The 24311-nt window shown below is 38.4% G+C and overlaps 1 protein-coding gene across 3 annotated transcripts in view; it reads left to right on the forward strand.

Annotated features, from left to right (window-relative positions):
• The first annotated feature begins 244 nt into the window (after positions 1-244).
• The window catches only part of MAK (male germ cell associated kinase), a 56346-nt gene continuing 32279 nt past the window's right edge, over positions 245-24311 (forward strand). For all 3 annotated transcript variants that reach the window (XM_063097589.1, XM_063097590.1, XM_063097592.1), the window contains exons 1-5: positions 245-345; positions 8494-8548; positions 9211-9332; positions 12328-12407; positions 21379-21511. In XM_063097589.1, coding sequence (XP_062953659.1) covers positions 245-345; positions 8494-8548; positions 9211-9332; positions 12328-12407; positions 21379-21511 — 491 coding nt within the window. The remainder of the gene's footprint in view (positions 346-8493; positions 8549-9210; positions 9333-12327; positions 12408-21378; positions 21512-24311) is intronic.

Consider the following 24311-nt stretch of genomic DNA (forward strand, 5'->3'; position numbering starts at 1 on the left):
TTGTTTTTTTCTTTTATAGGGTATTCATAAGAATGGAAGTGGTGTTTCCCTGCCAGACTCCTTATTGCTATATCTCATGAACCTACATAGTCTTGGGGAAGAGACTTTATTTAATGATGACAAACCTGTCACCCGTGTAGCACCAGCAGTGAGAGGACAAAAACGAATAGAAATAACGCATTTAAATTATATTCAACAAGGAAGTCATTTCAGTCAACAACTTCTGCTGCATTATTTTTCCAAGATGAACCGCTACACAACCATGAGACAGTTGGGGGATGGCACCTACGGGAGTGTGCTTATGGGCAAGAGTAACGAGTCTGGGGAGCTGGTGGCCATCAAAAGGTACCGTGTGTGACACTGCAAGGTTTACTTTTGAAATTCTGATGTTCGTTTTCCTTTGCCTGCTTAAGAAAATATATATGCACACAGAACGGTCTAGTTTAGATGCCATGCTGCTTTGGCTAATGTGGAATGCCATGCTGGGAAAAAAATGACCAAAAAGGAATATTCTGCTAATCCCATGTATATTAATTTTCTGGTTTATCCAGCTACATTGATGAACAAAAAAATATAAGTTTTCTGCTTTTTATGCGTAATGCATTTGGACTGCAACTGAAAATAATCTTTGGGATGGTTTTACAGTTTAAAAGTTTTAAAAAAATTAAGATTGGTACAGAGTAGAGCTTATTATTTCTTTAAAACAATAGGCCTCAAAATCAGATGGCATTCGTAATATCAGATTGAGTTCTGAATAGCATTTGGTATTTTTTCCTGAACTTATCAATTAAATAGAATTAATTATTACTACTTTAATTATTTCTCTTTAATTTAATGTATTTATCTTTTGCTACCTAACAAAATATCACAAAGCTTAGAAACTTAAGAACAAACATTTATTAATTCACACAGTTTCTGTGGATCAAGATTTAGGAGTGGTTTAACTTGTTAGTTCTGGTGTAGGGTCTCTCATGAGGTAACAGTCAGATATTGGCCAAGGTTGCCGTCATCTGAAGGCTTGACTGGGGCTGCAGAATCTACTTCCAAGTGGCTCACTCTGTCAGTTTCTAGGGCTGCCATAACAAAGGACCACAGACTGGGTGACTTAAACAACAGAAATTTATTTCCTCTCTGTTCTAGAGGCTAGAGGTCTGAGATCAAGGTGTCAGCAGCGTCAGTTCCTTCTGAGCCTTCTCTCCTTGGCTTGTAGATAGCTATCTTCTCTCTCCGTCTTCACATGGTCTTCCCTCTGTGTGTGTCTGTGTCCAAATTTCCTTTTCTTGTAAGGACACCAGTCATATCAGATTAGGACCCACCCTAAAGAACTCATATAACCTATTACCTCTTTAAAGACCCCATCCCCAAATAGAGTCACACTCTGTAGGACTGGGGGATAGGACATCAACATATGAATTTTGGAGGAACACAATTCAGCCCCTAATGGGCTGCTATAACAAAATACCACAGACTGGGTAGCTTAAGTAACAAATTTATTCTCTTATGACTCTGGAGTCTAGAAGTTTAAAATCAAGGTGTCAGCAGGGGTGGTTCCTTCTAAAGGTTTGTGGGGGAAGGATCTACTCCAGGTCTCCCTCCCTGGCTTATCGATGGCCATTTTTTCCCTATTTTTCTTCACATCATCTTCTCTCTATGGTTATTTCTGTGCCCAGATTTCCCTTTTTTATGAGGACACCAGTCATATTGGACTGCAGACCACCCTAATGACCTCACTTTAGCCAGGTTGCCTCTGTAAAGACGCTTTCTCCAAATACAGTCACATTGTGAGGTACTAGGGATTAGGACTTCAAAATATAAATTTTTGAGGAGCGCAGTTCAACCCATAATGTTCAGTCACATGATTGGCAAGCTTTTGACAAAAGGCTTCAGTTCCTCTTTACATGGGCATCGCCAGAGGGTTGCTTGAGTGTCCTCATGACATGGCAGCCAGCTTCCACAAGAACCAGTCTTAGAGACTGATTGCTGCATCAATCAAAGTATGACAATCTAAAATTTAAATCCTTTAACAAATGTTTTCAAATATTATGATCTAAAACATTGCATGTATAAGGAAATAATTTTTTAAAATATTTTCAAGTAACCATTATTATTGAATAAGTAAATGTACCATGTACAATAACTAAAATGAAAAATGTATTAAATGGACATAAAATTCAATATCCCTTTACGATTTGAAAAAAAACTTTTAGCAAATAGGAATAAAAAGAAGCTTCTATAATATACGAAAACCTATATAATTCATGCCTTCAAGTGAGATATCAGAAGGCCAGAATGCCTGCTGATCAGAATGCCTCCTGATCACGATTGCACTTGAAATCCTAACCACTGCAGTAAGACAAAAACCAAAGAAATGAGGTGTGTTAGACATAATGAGATGAAATCACCCTTATTTGTAGATTAAATGATTGTGTGTGCATTGTACAGTATGTGAATTATATCTCAATTAAGCTGTTATTTTGTTAAAAAAAAATCTTGAGATAGGCAGCCCAGGGCTAGTACCATGTCTCAGTGATATTATTACAGACCTATGCTCTTCTGTCTTCAAAAAATAACTAATACAGCTCCAGGCGTTGAATATGAGTTTCAAGCAAGAAGAAATGGGAAGAGCTGAGGCCAGTTAGTACTGCACTCTTCCTTAACTATGGAAGTGGAAGCTTTCCCACACCTCTATCCAGAAGACTCTGGCTACTTCTCACTGGCCAGAAGTGTACTCTATGGTACACCGAGCTACAGGGGAGTCTGGGAAACTGACTTAACACTTTGTATCCCTGTATAAAAGCTGAGCTCTGTTAGTAAAAAGAAAGAGAGGAAGGGCTTTTGGAAAGTCAGCTCCCAGTGTGTGCCACGGTAAGTATCCACTATGTGCCAGACAGCATTCTATCTTAAGCAAGGACAGAGCAGAAATGAGTGAGAACGGGAGAGTCCTGTGGAAAACTTGAAGAAAATTTAAAAATTCATTCACCACACAGTTAAGCTCCTACTATACTTGGTGCTTAGGACAAAATGGGGACTAGATAGACATGTTACAGTGTAGTGAAGAAGACCAGCAAATTCCGTGAGTTGCAACACAGAGCATGCTAAGTCCTACCGTGGGGAGTACTGCGTCCCGTGGGAGCACAGAGAAGCAACGCTGGGAAGTATCATGAGAGGCTCCCCACAGAAAGTGAGCCTCAAGAACAAGAAAGAAGAGGAGGTAGAAGAAGGCTCCAGGCAGTAAAAATACTATGTACAAAAGCTTGGAGGCAAGAGAATGTGAAGGCTCGACTGCGGCTGAGTAAATGAAAGACGTCTAGGTGGCTGGAGGGGAGATTATGGGGCAGAGGAGGACTGAGGCTGCTGGGTGAGGTCATGAAGCCAGATTAAGGGGGTTGTATATCTTGAGGACTAGAAGGTCATGAGGGATTTTAAGCAGAAGAGTCAATGTGATCACGTTTTTAGAACAAACCCTTTAGCAGAAGAATGAAGACTTGATAGAAGAGGTCAAGGGAAGGCACAGTCATCCTGGGTAGAGGTGGTGGTGCCCTGATCTAGGAAAATAGCACTGGGGATGGACATAAGTGGGCGCATTCAAGGGACGTTTAGGAGACAGATTCCTCAGTACTGGTGATTGGGCACGGAAGGGAAGATGTAAAAAATGGGCAAGGGTCCTGGCTGAGTACTGGGATTGTGGCTTAACTGGGTAGCGGTGGTGCCATTCACCATGACAGGGAGGGGGAAATCACAGGGTTAGGGTAAAGCTGAGTTCAGTTGGGACATAATGACTTTAAGATGACTGTAGGCAATTGAATATTTGCATTTAAAGACCAAAATAAAGGTCCAGGCTGATAATTTGGAATTGTTAGTCTATAGGTGGTAGTTGAAACTATAAAGGGAGAAGAAAAGAGGCCTCTGCTGTGGGTGAATTGTGTCCCCCAAAGTCCATGTGTGAGAAACTTAACCCCCACTGTGACAGTGTTAACAGGGTGGGAAATCCTATCATGATAATTGAAAGGCGGGGCCTTGAAGAGGTGATTAGATTGTGAGGACCATGTCCAAGTAAATGAATTAATCCATTGATGGTTTACTGGTGGTCATGGGTGTAGTTCTGAGAGCTTAAAAAGGAAAAGGAGTGAGGAATTGGCTCTCTCTCTGCTTCTGACATTTGCCATGTGACACCCTGCTTTGCTGTGAAGAGTCACTACCTACCAGTGAGGCTCTCACCAGACATGTTCCCTGGACTTTGGACTTCCTAGCCTCTAAAACTGTAAGCAATAAAGACTGTTTCTTTATAAATTACCCAGTTCCAGGTATTTCTGTTATAAGCAACAGAAAGGGATTAATATGTCCTCCTACAGAGCACTGAGAAACCCCAGCATATAAAGGATGGGGCCTGGGTTAGAGTCTTACAAAGAAGACTGAGAAAGAACCAGCAGAGAAATAGAGTGAAAACCAGGAGAGTGTAGGAAATGGCTGAACCCAAGGGAAATATCTAAAGAAGGAGGGTGCTCAGCTGGCAGGCAGGTAATAACTAATGACTGAAAAGCGTCTGGATTTGTTAGGAACACATCTTGCTGCAAGTAACAAATTCATAGATTAATAGCAAGTAGCAAAACCCATGCTTTAAATAAGTAGGAGTTTATTTTTCTGTCATATCGAGAAATCTGGAGTTTGATGTTTCTAGAACACTTTCAGTGGCTCAGCAGTGTACCCAAGGAATCCAGACTTTTCTATCTTCTTTATATGAGCCATTAGCATTTTTTTGTCCTCAAATGTTTTGTCACCTAATGACCACGTTATGGCTACTTCACCTCCAGGCATTACATTGATGTTCAAGGTGGGAAGAAGGGAGAATAATACCAGCACACCCTTCTCTCGTCGTTTACCAGGAAGGAATATTTCTTTCCCAGAAGCCCCCAAGGACTTCCCCTTACATCTTAATGGCTAGAACTGGATACTTTACTTCCAAAGGGGGCTGAGAAAGTGAGTGTTCTTCGCTCTTCCAGCCTTTATACTAGGAGGCAAAAGGAACAGGGCTGGAAAGGTTCTTGTATCCACGTGATATTATGTGCCAGGGTGTTCTTGGATTGGGGAATGTGGCATAACTGGTGGCCATGGTGAGCACTGTTCCAGGGAATAGCGGATGAGACGAGGCAGATTGCAGGAGGGCAGGGAGAGGGAAACATGGCACTGGAGGCGCTGAGCTTTCAGTAGTTGTGAGAAATGTGTTTCTGAGAACAGGGAAAGTCATGAGTATCGTGAAGGGTCCACCTGAGACTACATGGGACGATTAGGAGTGTGGAGCTGCTGGGAGCATCGCATGACCTTTCCTTCTTCCTTCACCAGTCTTCAGGGAAAGCCGAGACGGGAGGACAGCAAGGCAGGAGGGGAGGAGTGTTGAGAGAGGGGCACGTTTAGAACATGTGTGTGATCTCGAGAGTACAGGGGTGAGGGCTGATTGTGGGACCCACGCTGGATGTGGCGGCAAGCAGAGCCACGCAGGTGATCACAGGAACAGCAGGAGCTGAACAAGAGGCATGTGCAGCAGGGCGTTCCTGGGTAGCACTAGTGCAGGGGTAGGAGGTTATGGTCAGAGTCTGGAGTTATACAGGTTGAGGTCTCAGAGAGCAGAACTATTCCTCAAGATGACAAGGTGTGTACGAGCAACTGTGGTGGGATAGAGGTGAACAGCTGTCTGGAGTTAAGGAACTGTGAGGCCAGCTGGCAGAACTATCAATATGAATGTTGACTGTAGCCACTGCTCCTTTGGTTCTGGACAAGGTAGACTCAGGATAGTTTTTGTCCTACGAGAGTCAAACAAAAAGGCTTTGCCATTTCTCTCAAGCCTGATGCAAAGGAATAAACTTTACCTGAAAATTACAGATACTAGACCCTTTGTCCTCCATCCTCAATTTATCCCTATTCGTTACCAACAACTCGCATCCCATGTATCCAGTCAGGGCCATCATCTTATGCTTGGCGGTATGAAATGTTAGGCATTCCCAATGTCGGCCCTAAATGTGCTAGGTATAACACTTTGTACAACACTTTAAGTCCATCCATACTTTAGCCCCCAAATTAAACAAATTCCATGTAGGGATGTAGCAGATGAAGAGCTGCCCATCCTTAACGTTCAAAGTGGACAATAAATATGTCCCCATGAAGGGAAATAGATTATGTGGAAAGTGGTATTTTTTATTCTAAAAGCATTTTGAACAGAAGAACCAGGAGTCAGGGGTCGGGGCCCGGGGACTGTTGGAACTAGACATGCTCAGTGAAGAGTGACGTGGAGGCGTGGAACGGACAAGAGGCTGAGTGCCAGCACAGTGCGGTCACCCAGAAGCCAGGGGGTGGCAGCTGGTGGACGTGGGGGTGTGACTTGAGAATGTGAACATGGGAAAGGAAGTGTGGACATAGTTCAGCGAGCGGTGGGCTAGGCTTTGGAGCCGTCTAGAAATGCAGTCAGAACTCTAGGGTGAGTTGGAGGCTGAGTGGTTAGAAGCTGGAAGAACACTGCGATGACGGACAAAGTAAAAGGTTCCTTTTTGAAAATTTCCTTTGGAAAACTTTAATGTACGTCACTGGTAAGAAACCTTTTGCCATTTAAAAAAAAGCCATAACATACAATTCATTAGAGGATGGTAGTAAGATTCCCTCACCTCATTAAGTTAAATATTTGTTAAGCCCTTGGAGGACTTGAGAGGCAATTCCATTTCTGAGTCTGCCATGTGGGTGGCAGGTCCTCGTGAGCCCACCTGTGGGTATAGAAATCCACCCAGTCATTTAGCAGACATTTATTGGGCACCTACCATGTGCCAAAAACTGGTCTAGGCTTATGGAAGTGTCTTCAAGGAGCTTATGTGTGAGGGGAGGGGAGAAGGGCTAAACTAAAAAATAAGTATATTATATAGCATGTTAGAAGGTGGTAAATGCTATGGAGAAAAAGCAGAGCAAGAAAGGTGACTGGAAAAGGTACTATCATTTTCTTATGATGAGTAGTTGGGTATAGCCATGCAAATTAGTTTAGGGTCTTAAAGAAATAAGGATCAGCCTGAAGTGGCCTTTCATTTCCTCTGACCAGCCAGGTCTTTCTAGATGTTTCTGTCTGCCTTGAAACCTTTTTCTGTCTTCACATGCAGGCACTCTCTATCTTTCAGGTCTCAGCTGAAATGCTGCCTTATCGAAAGGACCTGTCCATTAAGTCTTTAAAAGATCCCCTGGTTATTCTAGCTTAGGGTCCTTATAACTAATTTGTCCATCTGTTTTGTATTAACCAATCTAAAGTCTACTTCCTCTGTTAGATGAGCACCATGGTGACCATATCTGATTTGTTCATTGCCCTGACGTGTAGCTGATGTTGGATGAATTAATAAATAAAAGAAGATGGCTAGGAACCCAAAAGGCCTTTTTTAAGTTATTCTAGGAAATTGGTTTGTCTTTGAGATAACAATTTTGTAAGGAAATCTCTGTGCTTTTTGCAAATAGATACATACCACACCTTAGGGAAGTATTGCTGAGAAGTGGTAATTTTCTGGAAAGTAGCATATTAGTAAGTATGGATGAAGCGAGTACAGATTTTAAGTAGGCTAAAAGTTTCAATTACTGAATTGTGAAAAGCTACTTGAATATATTTTTGTCTGGCTTCTAAAAGCTTGGATACTTTTTAAATTCTGAAATTACTTTTTAAGAATCATAGCAGATTGTATGTACAGTTTTGGATGGATGCGATCATTTCATTATACTACTTGTATAGCTTTATTTGCATTGACCTCTATTTTATTTTAAATTCATCATTGTGCTAGATTTACCTTTTTCATTTTAGCAAGACATTTATAAATCTATAGCACTGAAAAATAGCCTTTGGTAAGCCAGTAAACCCTCAATTTCATCAAGCTTCTTCATAAATTTCTAGTACTTGAGTGACTACAAATGAAATTCTGATTCACTAAGTGTATTTTAGAAATAATAGCAGTGTTGCCTTCATGTCTTATTATAGTTGATCAGGGATGCTGGTAAAAATAAGAATATGTAGTGAGTGCTGAGCTAAGCAGTTTACAATAAGCTTTTCTTATGCAGTAGTTTCTACTTTATGGCTAACTAAGGAATTTAAAGCACAGAGAGGCCATTAGGGTACTTGTCCAAGGTCATACAATCAGTGGGCAGCTGCACAAGGATTTGAATCCAGGCTGATTTTTGCAGCCCATACTCTTGAGCGTTATGTTGAGCTGCCAAATGTTTATTCATTTCCTTACCTGTGTAGTACACCCTCATAGAGGCTCTGCATTATAATAATTATTCTACCTCTAAGCTTCCTAAGGATCTTCTAGAACTTCTCAATAGGAGATTACAATACTAAATGAAAACAGTAGGGCGTATTTGGTTTTTCTTTTTCATAGTTTGCTCAAAGGGAACCAATAATAGAGTAAGAAAGCCGCCAGTGTGATTTGTATCTTCAGATCCTCAGTTCCTGTACACTAAACTTGTCCTTATTTATTTCAGGATGAAGAGAAAGTTCTATTCTTGGGACGAATGTATGAACTTGAGAGAAGTTAAGGTAAAATACTAAAGATGAACAGGACCTGAGAAGGCCTTAACTCTACCTCACACCTGAGGACTGTAGCCAGGGAGATGATTCTGTTCTCTGTGGGAAGCATTCCAAAGATACCTGTGTTTATGTTTTTCCTTTATCTTCCTAAAGTAATCTCTCATTTCTTCTTGTTCTGATGTTAGTGGAGAACAGAAAATAATTATACCCTCATATTTGAAAGTTTACTCTCACTTTTAAAAGAGCATTTTAATTCATATTATCAAAGGAAAGAATTTTTTTAATTGCTACATGTCACTTTTAAAATATTTTATGTTGTATGACTTGTGTAAACTTTTGGAGACTTTTATGGAATTTCACATGGTTAAGTCAGACAAAAATTAGACCTATCTCACAGACCGAGAGAAGAAGCGACAGATTGAAATGTTCCGTAGCTATTGCTGACTTGGTTTATTTTTGCACTTAACATTCATTACTTAAAACAATTACTGCTTGCTTTCAATAGATGTTCTAAGATGTTTTTAGATTAGGTAGATATTAAAATGTAATTTGTTAATGAATCCAGAAGAAATGGAAAATTATTTAAGGTACTTATCATACTTAGCATTGATGAGATTTGACCAACTTCTAAAATTTTTCTTTAAAAATTTCAATGCTTTGTTGTTTTGCAGTCTCTGAAGAAACTTAATCATGCCAATGTGATTAAACTGAAAGAAGTTATCAGAGAAAATGACCATCTTTATTTTATATTTGAATATATGAAAGAAAACCTCTATCAATTAATGAAAGACAGGTATGTCTTTATTCTAAAAAAACTAATTTCCTCCATGAGTTCTTCTGATCTTTTTGATGTGTCATACTTTGCTGTATACAGATTTATCACTTAAGAGATAGATTTAAATTAATTAGTTCTCTTTTCTTAACGCTGAAGAAGAACCGGCTATGACATAGCCACCACTTTTGTTATAATTTCTTAAAAATCAAAGTAATACTCATATTTCATATAAACACACGTACTACCTATTTATACTTTTTAAAATAAAAATTGATCTATAGCTCAATACTCAGTAATAAAGCTGGCCTTGGGTGCCAGTGAGAAAATTATCTTCATTGCTCTTCCAAGCATCTTGTGAAAGGGTAATGAAAGAATGACAAAAGAAATTTATTTGCTTTCAAGAAAGGATCTAATAAACTCATTTATTAGAATTCATAAGTGAGTGATAAAACTTAATGTGTTACCAATCCCAAGGAGATATTCTAATTTTAATTTTTAAACCTATGGACAGAATCTCTAAAGGGAGAGCTTTGGTCTTCTGCCATGGGCTTGGGGAGATAATGTCCTGGTGGTTATTGTTCTGGTCACATCTGAGAGATTAAATTCCATTTTGGCTGCTTTTAAAGCAAGAGTTGTTCAACAAAAGACTTGGAGATACTTAGAATTGATTTCTAGATATTGATACTTAGATATTGATTTCTCTCTGTTTTTTTCATATACACATACATACACACATACATACACTGTCTAGGTGTAAGGATGGCAAGTGAATTTTTCTTTAATTAAATGTTTGACATGTTCTCAGGTGACATCATTATAAAATTAATATCAGTTAAAATAAAAGTAAATTTCTACCCCTCAAATCAGTTTTTATTTTTCTAGAGTCTTTTCTAGCGCTTGTATATAAGCATGCATGCTTTTCACTTAGGTGTAATTTTAGTGGTAATAAAATTTTGTATTTGATTCATTCACTTACAAATATTTTTTATGCTGATAGTCTTTTTAGTTACTATAAATATATTCTGTTAAATGGCTATACTAAGCTTCACTTATCTCTTTGACTATTTAAAATAAATATCAATGGGAGAATAAGCTGGTAATTATAGTGTATATATTGATGGAATTATGCAGCGTTAGAAGGTAATAATTGTAAGGATTAGGAAAATTCTTATAAGTGGGAAAAAAATCAAAATCATATTTATGTAACATTAATACCTAATGTAAAATTTATGCTTGCAGGTAGACTAGGACTGAATTACAATAATGAAAAATCAAAAGTTTCTCAATCAGGTAGTGGGGATTATGGGTAATCTTAACTTTTCATCTTCTAATAGTAATTTTTGCACTTTAAAATATATAAGATGATAAATATATACATGATATATCAAGATATATTTGTTAAAGGGAAAATTAGAAACATGAAATATTACACTTTTATCTGATTTAAAAATGTATATATAAATCTGACAGTGGAAGTGGTTAGTGAAATGGCAAATGAACACTACAAAGAACCAAGTTTTGAATTTTATGATTCAATTTGGGATTTCTAAATTAAATGGAAAGAAAGTGATATTGTTTAGAATCAAAGATATTGTTTAATTTCAAAGAAAGAAATTCGACCATTAATGACTGTACATGATAAAGGCTATTTGAAGTTAAATTGTATTTGTACATTTTGTTTTGAGTATATAACTTACTGAAACATTTTTTGGAGGATAAAAATTAAACTAAAATTTTCGAATAAGCTGCTTTTCCATGTCAATTGAAGATCAGTGTACAGAAACCTTTGCAGTGATACTATAACTTTGCCTTTGGCATATAGCATTCTTTTTGTAAAGTTAAATTGTTGGCAAGAACAAAATTATTTTGTTTACTTTAGAATATAGTTTATGAAAGTGAGTTTTAAAAATATTTCAACAATATATGTTTTCAAATTTGAAGTAAGACCAGAGTTTATCTTTCTCTGTCTATTGTGTGTTTCTAGCCCATTTGGTGACCTAATGATTTAAATAATGGGATATTTCAGAACATAATATAGGCATATAATATAGATAACAATATCTAATAATGTGGAAAAATGACCATTTTCCATATATTGAGAGCACTTTAACTGACCTTCTAAATCAATCAGTCAAACTGTGAATGTTGAAATAAAAATGTTAGAAAATGCTGAATTTATGACAGCTTAAAATGGTAACTTCTGAAACAGCATAGCCTCAGTGCCAAAGAATTAGTTGTTGATCACTTTAGTTGCTGGCCTGGCAGACATTAATATTTTTCAACCTTAATTTAGTCCTTATTAGGTCCTTACTTTAGACTCTCTATAAATACTGTGTAAAGCTACACTGTCCAATAAAGTAGCCACTAGTTACATGTGGCTATTGAGCTCTTGAAATGTTTTACTGTGCTGTAAATGCAAAATAAATTATATACCAGATTTTGAAAACTTGGTACAAAATTTTTTTTAATAGTAATTTTTATGTTGATTATATGTTGAAATAGTATTTGGTATATATTAGGTTAAATGAAGTATATTGTTAAAAATTAATTTCATCTATTTCATTTGCTTTTTTTTATATGGCTACTAGAAAAATCTTAAATACCTAAGTGGCTTTCATTTGTGGCTCTCGTATTTCTATTGGACAGCACCAATATGCAATGTAGAACTGAAGCATTCATGCCCCTAAAACTGTTAAAGCCTACGTAACACATATCTGCATGCTTGGCTTACCTGACAGGGATTCAGTTTACTCCTTTTGGGGTAGTTTAGAATTCAGTTACTTAATATTTGTGCAGTACATTCAATGTTGGATGTGAGTTTTTACCAAACGTCAATCCAAAAAAATTCTAATTTTCACGTTTTAAATTTATGACCTTTAACACTATCTATAAATCATACCTATGGCCAGTATCATGAGACCAACAGAGGCTCCAAAGTGGGAGGAATATCTACGTTCTTTGTATTTGTTGGTGGGTTGGCTAACAAAATACATGACTATTCATCTCTTCACAGAAACAAGTTGTTCCCTGAGTCAGTCATCAGAAATATTATGTATCAAATATTGCAAGGGCTGGCGTTTATTCATAAACATGGTAGGTTTCTTTTAAGTTTCATTTCCTTGCCTCTTTAGGTAATTGTCCAGATCATGCACAGGAATTGTATATGAACTGTTAAATAATGTTATTTTGGATAACTGCACATTTGGGGTATGTGCTTATACACACTGATTTTTTGTTTAGAAAATTTGGAATTTCTATAATTCCATATAAAGTAGAATTTCTATAATCTACCTTTATCTTCCTCGATAGCAGAATTTTTTAACAGTTTGATCATTAGCCTTCAGTTTCAGTCATCGTAAACTCATCCTGCAACCTTATTCCCCCTAATTTTATCATGCAAATGAAAAAAAAAGGCCTTTAGAAGAGATTAGAATGCTTTGATCTAGCATAACCAATAACTAACATGTAAGTACATTAAAGCACCCATGGTGCAGTGTTTTATAGCTTTCATTAGTATTTATATTTAATCGTTTCTGTCCTCTGAGTGAAATTAAAGCAAGTGATGGGCTGGCTGGTTAGCTCAGTTGGTTAGAGCACAGCCTTGTAACACCAACATCATGGGTTCGGATCCTCATACCAGTCCAGCTGCCAGAAAAAATAAATAAATAAAGCAAGTGCTTGTTCTTATTTTCTATGAATTTCCTGTTTATGTAATTTATGTAGTTTTTGCATGTCTAACAAACCAAAATAATTATTAGTCCAAGAAGTGGATATGATTGTATTTAACAAACATTTGTTTAGAATCACTAGCTGTTTAGATATTAAGTTAGAAAAGTTTGTGCAATACCATTGCTGCATGCCGGACGCAGGCACTCAGACATCGCCGCCAGTCTCCTGTCTCATCTCATTCTATATTTTATGTTTTCTTTTCTCCTTTCTCTTTGAACTACTACAGGAAATAAATCATCTTCTAAAAGTGCTATGCAGAATTCCAAGAATTCCATATAAGCATTTTAAGAACATTCCTGAATCCCCGATTTTTTTTATCTGTATAAAGTATGTGGTCTTTAAAAAGTCTAAAACCCATGATAATATACTACAATGCATTGGTAAAAGTCAGTAATTTATTAATTACATGGGGGGGAAAGATATATGCTATTTTAACAGTTGACGATGGATTCTTGATCTTCGATTCATCTTTTTTTTTCACTTGAATTTATTTTATTTTATTTATTTTTCTTTTTGTTTAATTTTATTTTGTCGATATACAATGTGGTTGATTATTGTGACCCATTACCGAAACCTCCCTCCCTCTCCCCCCTCCCACCCAACAATGTCCTTTCTGTTTGCTTGTCATATCAACTTCAAGGAATTATAGTTGTTATGTCTTCTTCCCCCCGCCCCCCCCGGTGTGTGTGTGTGTGTGTGTGTGTGTGTGTGAATTTATTTATTTTTAGTTCCCACCAATAAGTGAGAACATGTGGTATTTCTCTTTCTGTGCCTGACTTGTTTCACTTAATATAATTCTCTCAAGGTCCATCCATGTTGTTGCAAATGGCAGTATTTAATTCGTTTTTATAGCTAAGTAGTATTCCATTGTGTAGATATACCACATTTTCCGTATCCACTCATCCGATGATGGACATTTGGGCTGGTTCCAACTCTTGGCTATTGTAAAGAGGGCTGCGATGAACATTGGGGAACAGGTATACTTTCAACTTGATGATTTCCATTACTCTGGGTATATTCCCAGCAGTGGGATAGCTGGGTCGTATGGTAGATCTATCTGCAATTGTTTGAGGAACCTCCATACCATTTTCCATAGAAGCTGCACCATTTTGCAGTCCCACCAACAATAGATGAGAGTTCCTTTTTCTCCGCAACCTCGCCAGCATTTATCGTTCAGAGTCTTTTGGATTTTAGCCATCCTAACTGGGGTGAGATGGTATCTCAGTGTAGTTTTGATTTGCATTTCCCGGATGCTGAGTGATGTTGAGCATTTTTTCATATGTCTGTTGGCCATTTGTATATCTTCCTTAGAGAAATGTCTGCTTAGCTCTTTTGCCCATTTTTTAATTGGGTTGCTTGTTTTCTTCTTGTAAAGTTGTTTGAGTTCCTTGTATATTCTGGATATTAATCCTTTGTCAGATGTATATTTTGCAAATATTTTCTCCCACTCTGTTGGTTGTCTTTTAACTCTGTTAATTGTTTCTTTTGCTGTGCAGAAGCCCTTTAGTTTGATATAATCCCATTTGTTTATTTTTCCTTTGGTTGCCCGTGCTTTTGGGGTCGTATTCATGAAGTCTGTATCCAGTCCTATTTCCTGAAGTGTTTCTCCTATGTTTTCTTTAAGAAGTTTTCTTGTTTCAGGTTGTATATTTAAATCCTTAATCCGTTTTGAGTTGATTTTAGTATATGATGAGAGGTATGGGTCTAGTTTCATTCTCCTGCATATGGATATCCAGTTATCCCAGCACCATTTGCTGAAGAGGCAGTCTCTTCCCCAGTGTATAGGCTTGGTGCATTTGTCAAAGATCAGATGGCAGTAAGTGTATGGGTTGATTTCTGGATTCTCTATTCTATTCCATTGATCAGTGTGTCTGTTTTTATGCCAGTACCATACTGTTTTGATTATTATAGCTTTGCAGTATAGTTTAAAGTCAGGTAGTGTTATGCCTCCAGCTTTTTTTTTTTTGCTCAGCATTGCTTTGGCTATGCGTGGTCTTTTATTGTTCCATATAAATGTCTGGATAGTTTTTTCCATTTCTGAGAAAAATGTCTTTGGAATTTTGATGGGGATCGCATTGAATTTGTATATCACTTTGGGTAGTATGGACATTTTCACTATGTTGATTCTCCCAATCCAAGAGCATGGGATATCTTTCCATCTTCTTGTATCCTCTCTAATTTCTCTCAGCAGTGGTTTGTAGTTCTCATTACAGAGATTTTTCACATCCTTGGTTAACTCAATTCCTAAGTATTTTATTTTTTTGGTGGCTATTGTAAACGGGCAGGCTCTCTTGATTTCTCTTTCTGCATGTTCACTATTGGAGAAAAGAAATGCTACTGATTTTTGTGTGTTGATTTTGTATCCTGCTACTGTGCTGAATTCATTTATCAACTCCAAGAGTTTTTTTGTAGAGGCTTTAGGCTGTTCGATATATCGGATCATGTCATCTGCAAACAGGGACAGTTTGACTTCATCTTTTCCAATCTGGATGCCCTTTATTTCCTTCTCTTCTCTAATTGCTCTGGCTAGTACTTCCAACGCTATGTTGAATAGGAGTGGTGAGAGTGGGCATCCTTGTCTAGTTCCTGTTCTTAAAGGAAAAGCTTTCAGCTTTTCCCCATTCAGGATGATATTGGCAGTGGGTTTGGCATATATGGCTTTAATTATGTTGAGATACTTTCCCTCTATACCTAACTTACAGAGGGTCTTTGTCATGAATGAGTGCTGAACTTTATCAAATGCTTTTTCAGCATCTATAGAGATGATCATATGGTCCTTGTGTTTGATTTTATTAATATGGTGTATCACATTTATTGATTTGCGTATGTTGAACCAACCTTGCATCCCTGGGATGAATCCCACTTGATCGTGATGAATAATTTTACGTATGTGTTGCTGTATTCTGTTTGCTAGTATTTTAGTGAGGATTTTTGCATCTATATTCATCAAGGATATCAGCCTGTAGTTTTCTTTTTTGGTTATATCTTTACCTGGTTTTGGTAGCAGGATGATGTTTGCTTCATAGAATGAGTTTGGGAGATTTGCGTCCGTTTCAATCTTTTGGAATAGTTTGTAAAGAATCGGTGTCAATTCCTCTTTGAATGTTTGGTGAAATTCTGCTGTGAATCCATCTGGTCCTGGGCTTTTCTTTGTTGGGAGCCTTCTGATAACAGCTTCAATCTCCTTTATTGTTATTTGTCTGTTCAGATTTTCTACGTCTTCATGGTTCAGTTTTGGGAGCTTGTGTGTGTCCAGAAATTTATCCATTTCCTCCAGATTTTCAAATTTGTTGGCGTATAGTTGTTTATAGTAGTCTCGAATGATTCCTTATATTTCAGATGAATCAGTTGTAATATCGCCTTTTTCATTTCTAATTTTTGTTATTTGAATCTTCTCTCTTCTTTTTTTTGTTAGCCATGCTAATGCTTTGTCAATTTTATTTATCTTTTCAAAAAACCAACTTTTTGATTCATTGATCTTTTGTATTGTTTTTTGGGTTTCAATTTCATTCAGTTCTGCTCTGATCTTAATGATTTCTTTCCATCTGCTAACTTTAGGTTTGGATTGTTCTTGTTTTTCTAGTTCTTTAAGGTGATGTGTTAGGTTGTTCACTTGCCATCTTTCCATTCTTCTGAGGTGAGCATTTAATGCAATAAATTTGCCCCTTAATACTGCTTTTGCAGTATCCCACAGGTTTTGGTATGATGTATCATTATTTTCATTAGTTTCAATAAATTTTTTGATTTCCTGCTTGATTTCTTCTTGGACCCATATGTCATTAAGTAGAATGCTGTTTAATTTCCATGTGTTTGTATAGTTTCCAGAATTTCGTTTGTTATTGATTTCTAGTTTTAATCCATTGTGGTCTGGGAAAATACATGGGATAATTCAATTTTTTTGAATTTATTGAGACTTGATTTGTGACCTAATATGTGATCTATCCTGGAGAATGATCCATGTGCTGATGAGAAGAACGAATATTCTGAGGTTGTTGGATGGAATGTTCTGTAGATATCTGCAAAGTCCAATTGGTCTAGAGTATTGTTTAGATCTTGTGTTTCTCTGCTGATTCTTTGCCTAGATTATCTGTCCAATATTGACAGTGGGGTGTTCAGGTCCCCTGCTATTATGGTATTAGTGTCTATTTCCTTCTTTAGGTCTAATAGAGTTTGTTTTATAAATCTGGCTGCACCAACATTGGGTGCGTATATATTTATGATTGTTATGTCTTCTTGATGGATCAGTCCTTTTATCATTATGTAGTGTCCCTCATTGTCTCTTTTTATGGCTTTTAGTTTAAAGTCTATTTTGTCAGATATAAGAATAGCTACTCCAGCTCGTTTTTCTTTTCTGTTTGCATGGTAAATCTTTTTCCATCCTTTCACTCTTAGTCTATATGAGTCTTTATGGGTGAGGTGGGTCTCTTGAAGGCAACATATAGTTGGGTCCTCCTTTTTAATCCAGTAAGCCAGTCTTTGTCTTTTGATTGGGGAATTTAAGCCTTTTACATTAAGAGTTGTTATTAAAAGTGTTGATTTATTCCTAGCATTTTATTGATTCTTTGGTTGTCTTAGGTATCTTTTGTTCCTTGCTTTCTGATTTACTGTTTGTTTTCTGTGTTCATTGGTTCCTTAGGTTGTAGATAGCCTTTTTGTTTGTTTGTTTTCTCTTCATGAATGCCATTTTTATTATACTAGTGGGTTTTGATTTTTCTTGGGTTTTTATGGCAGTGGTAGTTATTTTTCAGGAACCAAACCCAGTACTCCCTTGAGAATTTTAAGGGTGGTCATGTGGTGGTAAACTCCCACAGTTTTTGTTTGTCTGAGAAATATACTATTTGCCCTTCATTTCGGAAGGATAGCCTTGCAGGGTAGAGTATTCTTGGCTGGCAATCTCTGTCTTTTAGTATTTTGAATATATCATCACATTCCTTTCTGGCTTTTAGGGTCTGTGATGAAAAGTCTCATGTTAGCCTGATTGGGGCTCCCTTATAGGTGATTTGACGCTTCTCTCTTGCAGCTTTTAAGATTCTCTCTTTGTCTTTGAGTTTTGCCAATTTGACTATAACATGTCTTGGAGAAGGCCTTTTTGGGTTAAATACGTTTGGAGATCGTTGAGCTTCCTGGATCTGAAGATCTGTGATTTTTCCTATACCTGGGAAGTTTTCTGCCACTATTTTGTTGAATATGTTTTCAATGCAATCTCCTTTTTCTTCCCCTTCTAGAATACCCATGACTTGGATATTTGAGCGCTTAAGGTTGTCTGATATCTCTCTCAGATTTTCTTCAATGCCTTTGATTCTTTTTTCTTTCTTTTTTTTTTTTTTTTTTTGTCTGCTTGTGTTATTTCAAACAGCCCATCTTCAAGTTCAGAGGTTCTCTCTTCAACTTCCGCAAGCCTGCTGGTTAAACTCTCCGTTGTGTTTTTTATTTCGCTGAATAACTTCTTCAGTTTGGCAAGTTCTGCTACATTTTTTTTCAGGACATTGATTTCCTTGTACATTTCCTCTTTCAGGTCCTGTATACTTTTCCTTGTTTCATCATGATGTCTAGCTGAGTTTTCTTGTATCTCATTCAGTTTCCTTAGAATTATCACTTGAAATTCCTTGTCAGTCATTTCAAGGGCTTCTTGTTCTATAGGCTCTAGGGCTTGAGATTTATTATCTTTGGGTGGTGTACTTTCTTCATTTTTCGTATTTCTGGTATCTTTTCTTTGACGTTTATTCATTGTGGCAGGGGGTTTCACAGTCCACGGGTTTGACACTGTTGACTAACTAAGATGTTGCTGTGGTTGCCAATTTGGTATGGCTACCTCAGTGACTGCTCAGTTGGCCACTAGAACCTTGTGTGTGTGGTTGCCTCGGGTCTTGGGCCTCTCCGGGGAGCCACCTCTCTGGTCAGCTTGGACTCTGCTGGGCTGCTGGATCACGGGGTGGTACCGTAGTGTGTGTGGTCTCTGCTGAGCTTCCACCTCCCATGCTGGACTTCTCCCTGTTCCGTGTGCTCTGGCCCGGGCTGCTGGGATGCACCGAGGCAGCACAGAGCATGTAGTCTCTGCAGAGCTTCCCCTTCCCCTACAGGATGTCTCCCTGCTCTGTGCGCACTAGGCCAGGCTTGGGATGGAGCTGGGTGGCGGCAGTGAGGCCTACCTGCTGCTGGATCACGTGGCGGCGGCCCCCCCACAGGGTGTGTGGACTCTACGGAGCTTCTTTCTCCATTGCTGGATGTCTCTGTGCTCCGTACGCATTTGGCCGGGCTGCTGGATCGCACGGCAGCATTGTGGTCCCCGTGGTGTTCCGGCCTCCCCTGCCGGACAACTCCCTTCTCCGAGCACACTAGGCCGGGCTGGGAGTGGAGCCAGGTGCCTGCAGTGAAGCCTACCTGCTGGATCACGCAGTGGCAGCCCCACAGGGTGTGTGGTTTCTGCCAAGCCTCCACCTCCCCTGCCAGACGTCTCCCCACTTTGTGCGCACTGGGCTGGGCTGGGAATGGAGCCGGGTGGCAGCGGTGAAGCCTATCTGCCGGATCGTGCGACAGTGGCCCCGCAGGGCATGTGGTCTCTGCGGAGCTTCTGCCTCCCCCGCTGGATGTCTCCCCATTCCATATGCATTTGCTGTTATGTTTTTATAATTTAAATCAGTTGATCTGTGGGAGAGAGTGACTCTAGGAACCATCTATTCCGCCATCTTGACCGGAAGTCCTTTCAGTTCATCTTAAACTCTGGTCAGCATGGTAACTCTTGATATTTGCCTGGGTTGATTTATGCTAATGAAGCAGGTGTGATGTGGATAATCAAAAGCATCATGAATTCTTTGACTTTTGGAAGGAGCTAGTAATAAAATTGACTTTTATGCCTTGGACATCAGCAACTTTCAAAGCATATGGGGTTGAAAGAGGAAGTTATTTTGGGATTGAAAAATTGTGGCCAAAAGTAAACAACATATGAATAATCTAGAGCTGACTGTATGGTGACTACAGAGTTAGGAAACCAGGCTTCAAGAATAATAGACATTTTTGCAGTAGCCAAATTATTCTTCTTAGAGTTGATAAGCATCTCAGGTATAATAATTTGAGAAAATAGGTGTTTTCAAATAATAGTGATCAAAAAATGAGACGAATATTTTAGTTAAAATAGGATGAACTATACCAATTTATGTATATTAGGGATGGGGAAAACCTCAACTGAACAAATATGTAATCGGTTTAGTTTTCTAAGATTTAATGGATTATTGTCACTTAGTTCTACCACCACGTTTCCAGTCCTACCTTCACATTACGAATGTGCAATATATTTTTCTTGGAAGTTAGCGGTCTTAACAGCTGTTTTGAGTAAGAAGTACCAGATAAACTCTTGAGTACAAAACCGTTGCAGATGTCACAAATGTAGAGCTCATGCTGGCTCTGAAGTGATTAAAAACGTCTAGGCTTAGAAAGTCTTCCTAGCACTATGGCTACATGAAAACCCTCTCAAGACAATCACCTACAACCAATGACCTTTCTTAATTCTCTCGTTTCACGAGACCATTAGAATCCAAGCCATCTGTGTACAACTAGTATGCACCCTTAGAAAAAGACTCCCTTGAAAACAAATCTGATTTGCAAGGGGGGCTTCAATGTTTTTCTTTTTCCTAGGTTTTCTTCCTAACTTTCTTTGGGCTGCCTGTTAGCTTCGGTCACTAACCATTTATTTTATGTATTGAATTAGTAACATAAGCATTATAATTATTGGTTTTTTCAATGCCTTAGCCACCAGAGAAAACTGAATTGTTAAATAAAATAATTTTAAATGAAGAAATTAGTTAAAGATGTGTGAAGTTCCATTTTTGTCTAATGGACTCTTCAAACGAGTTATTATACTCAGGAATCTTGTTAAACTACAGTGTGACGGAACAGTAGTGAGACCAGCCACACTGACTTAAGCCTGATTAGGTAGTGCTCCTCAGGCATTAATTATGCTACTTCTCTCTGGCCTCAGTCTCCTCATCTATTATACAACAGTGACAACAATATCTCCTTAGGTTGTCATGCATATTAGTGGAGATACTCGTAATGTGGCAGTATCTAGCCCAGTGCCTAGACCTACTGGATTCACAAATAAAGATACATGTTAAATGAGTAGTTATTTTAAATAATCTTATGCAACGTCTGAACTTTCTTGCCAAATCATTTGGAAAGCAGGATCCCCACATCCCATGTCTTCCTAAATAATAAACAAGTTTTTTAAAAGATTATTGTTTTTAATTATGATAGGCTCAGTTATATGTTGTCCATAATTCAAACAGAGCTATGTTTAAACACAATGATTTATTATGTTTTCCCCTTCTATATTACCAAGGCTTTTTTCATAGGGATATGAAACCAGAAAACTTGCTTTGTATGGGTCCAGAACTTGTGAAAATTGCTGATTTTGGGCTTGCAAGAGAATTAAGGTCACAGCCACCATATACTGATTATGTATCTACAAGATGGTGAGTAGTTTTATGCAATTCTCCTGAGGCATAACTTGTACAACATAGGTTGTAGTTTTCCTACAATGGATTGTTAAATGTCTTTCTGGAGGTTTCATATTGAATATTTAAAACAAAATATAGAAATGAATTTTGCATTATTTAGAGAGAAAGGAGTATTGATTTATTACTATTCTGGTCAATAAAATGAGAAGTAAAAAGAATTTCACTTATTCGTTCGTTCATTCAATAAATATTTATTGAACACCTACTATGTGCCAAACATTATTTTGGGCACTAGGAAAATAGCAGTGAGCAAAACGGAAGAGAACTATCTCTGCCTAATGCTGCTTACACGACAGGCAATACCAAATGAAATTTAAAGTGTCATGAGTCACCAACAGAAAGACATATACATATTCATCAAAAGGCGCATAATAAGTCTCAAACTGTAAACTACCCAAGTGCCCATGAGCAGTAGCATAGTATATCCACCCAGTGGAATGCTTTACAGCAGTGAGATTGAACAATCTACAGGTAAATGCGGCAGTGGGGATGAATATCACGAGATAAAGTTGAGAGCAAGAGGTCAGACAGAAAAAGCACATACTGAAGCTTCCATTCACGTAAAGTGCAAAAATGGAGAAAACTAATCTGTGCTGTTAAAAGTCAGGATAGCAGTTCTACAGGGTAACATTGGGGGGTAATGACTGCAGAAGTGTATGAGGACCTTCTGGGATGCTGATAATATGCACTTTCTTCATCTGGGTGCTGGGTTCATGGGTGTGTTCTATTTGTGAAAATTCATCAAGCTGTATTCTCATGATGTATATGCATTTTTCTTTATATATGATATTCCAATAAAACAAGTTAAGAATATATGTATATCAAATAGTGATACATTATTATGGAGAAAAAACATGGAAAAGAAGGGGGCAGGGAGGTGGGGGAAATAGGGAGGGGAAAGGGAATATTGCAATTTTAATGAGGATCTCACTGAGAATAGCCCTGGAGGAGAGGCTGGGGCAAGCAGGACCTTTTCAGGCAGAGCAAATGCTAAGTGTAAAGGCCCTGAGACAGGAGCGCATCCTGAGTGAATTCTGCAAGGAGCAGAATGGAGGAGGAGGGCAGTAGTAGGAAACAAGGTCAGAGAGTTTGTGGGGTGGCCAGATTGTGTAGGGCCTTGTAGGTCACTGTAAGGACTGTGGCTTTTGAATCTGAGCAAACTGGGGAGCCCCTGGAGGGTTGTGAGGAGAGGTGTGCCATGATCTGATGTTTTAAAAACATCCCTCTGGCTGCTATGTTGAAAGATTTTAGAGGATCAAGGAAAGAAGCAGAAAGAGAGCAGATAGGAGGCTATTCCAGTAATTCGGGCAGGAAGTGATAGTGACTTGGACCTGCTGGCCATGGAGGTGGTGAGAAATGTGGGGTTCTGGGTATATTTCCTGATGAATCAGATGTGGAGATAAGAGAAAGGAGTCAAAGACTCCAAGGTTTTTGTCCTGAGCAGCTAGAAGGATGGAGTCACTGCTGGTTGAGATGGAGAATTTGCTGGAGCTCTCAGAGAAAAAGCACAGTTCTGTTTTGGTTATGAGAACCAAGGGGAGGTGTCAAAGTAGACAGCTGCATATATGATCTGGAGTTCAGGGGAGAGGGCCAGGAGAGGTAGACTTAGGAGCCATCAGTGTTAGAAATCACAAGATTAGATGAGCTCACCAAGGGAATGAGTACAGTTAGCAAAGAGGAGCGGTCTGAGGCCTGAGCCTCCACCGAGTGACCATATATTCCAGTTTGCCCAGGACAGTCTCAGCTGATGCCTGTTATCAATAGTTTCATTAAAATGAGCCAGGAGGGGTCAGATAAAGTACCACTGTCTGTTTCCCACATCCTCCATGGTCTTATCTGGTAGTGTTAGAGACTCGTGAACAGTGAACCAAATTCACACCTTAACACATGGCTAAATATGAAAGATGGCCAGCAGTTTCCCATCTCACTTTATCCGATCCTTTCCTGAAGCAGTGTGACAGAATGTATTAGACGGAAGCGCTCCTCGGCTAACTCTTCCAGTCTGGGTGTTGGCAGAAGTATACAGACTGCATGACTTACAATGGGTTTCTCAGGATGTAACACCACTGCAAGCTGAGCGTATCATAAACCCAAAATGTATTTAATACACCTAACCTAGTGAACATCAGAAGAGGGTAGTTCAAAAACTTATGGAAAGATTCATATTATCTTCTAATGCCACTTTTCCATGGAATTTTTGAAGCACCCTTGTAGGTTAACTGAGCCTACCTTAAACATGCTCAGAACACTTACATTAGCCTGCATTTGGGCAAAATCATCGACCACAAAGCCTGTTTTATGGTAAAATGTTGAATACCTCAGGTACTTTATTGAATACTGTACTAAAGTATGGTTTCTACTGAATGTGCATCGTTTTTGCACCATCGTAAAGTTGAAAAATCCTAAGTCAGGGACCATCTGTATTTGATCTGCTTCTGCTGCCAGTCACATGGCATACCAGCTATGCCACCTTACTGTGCCAACCATACTTGCTAAGCAGAAGGCTTAGCAAGAGCCTTCAAGATGCCAACTGGTGGGCTCATGGGAAACATAGGAAGTCATAGGTGAGGTGCACAGGAAATGGGCAGGAAGCAAAGGCTCAGACCATGCTTGTAGGGCATATGGAAAGTAGTCTGAATATTCTTTCTACAGTGATTATTATGTAGGATAAATCTACAGCTATTTTATTGTTTGGCGTGTCCCCCCAAAAGATACATTGAAATCCTAACCCCAGTACCTGTAAATGTGACCTTAT

This window comes from Cynocephalus volans, chromosome 5 (assembly GCF_027409185.1).
Source record: "Cynocephalus volans isolate mCynVol1 chromosome 5, mCynVol1.pri, whole genome shotgun sequence".
Taxonomy (NCBI): domain Eukaryota; kingdom Metazoa; phylum Chordata; class Mammalia; order Dermoptera; family Cynocephalidae; genus Cynocephalus; species Cynocephalus volans.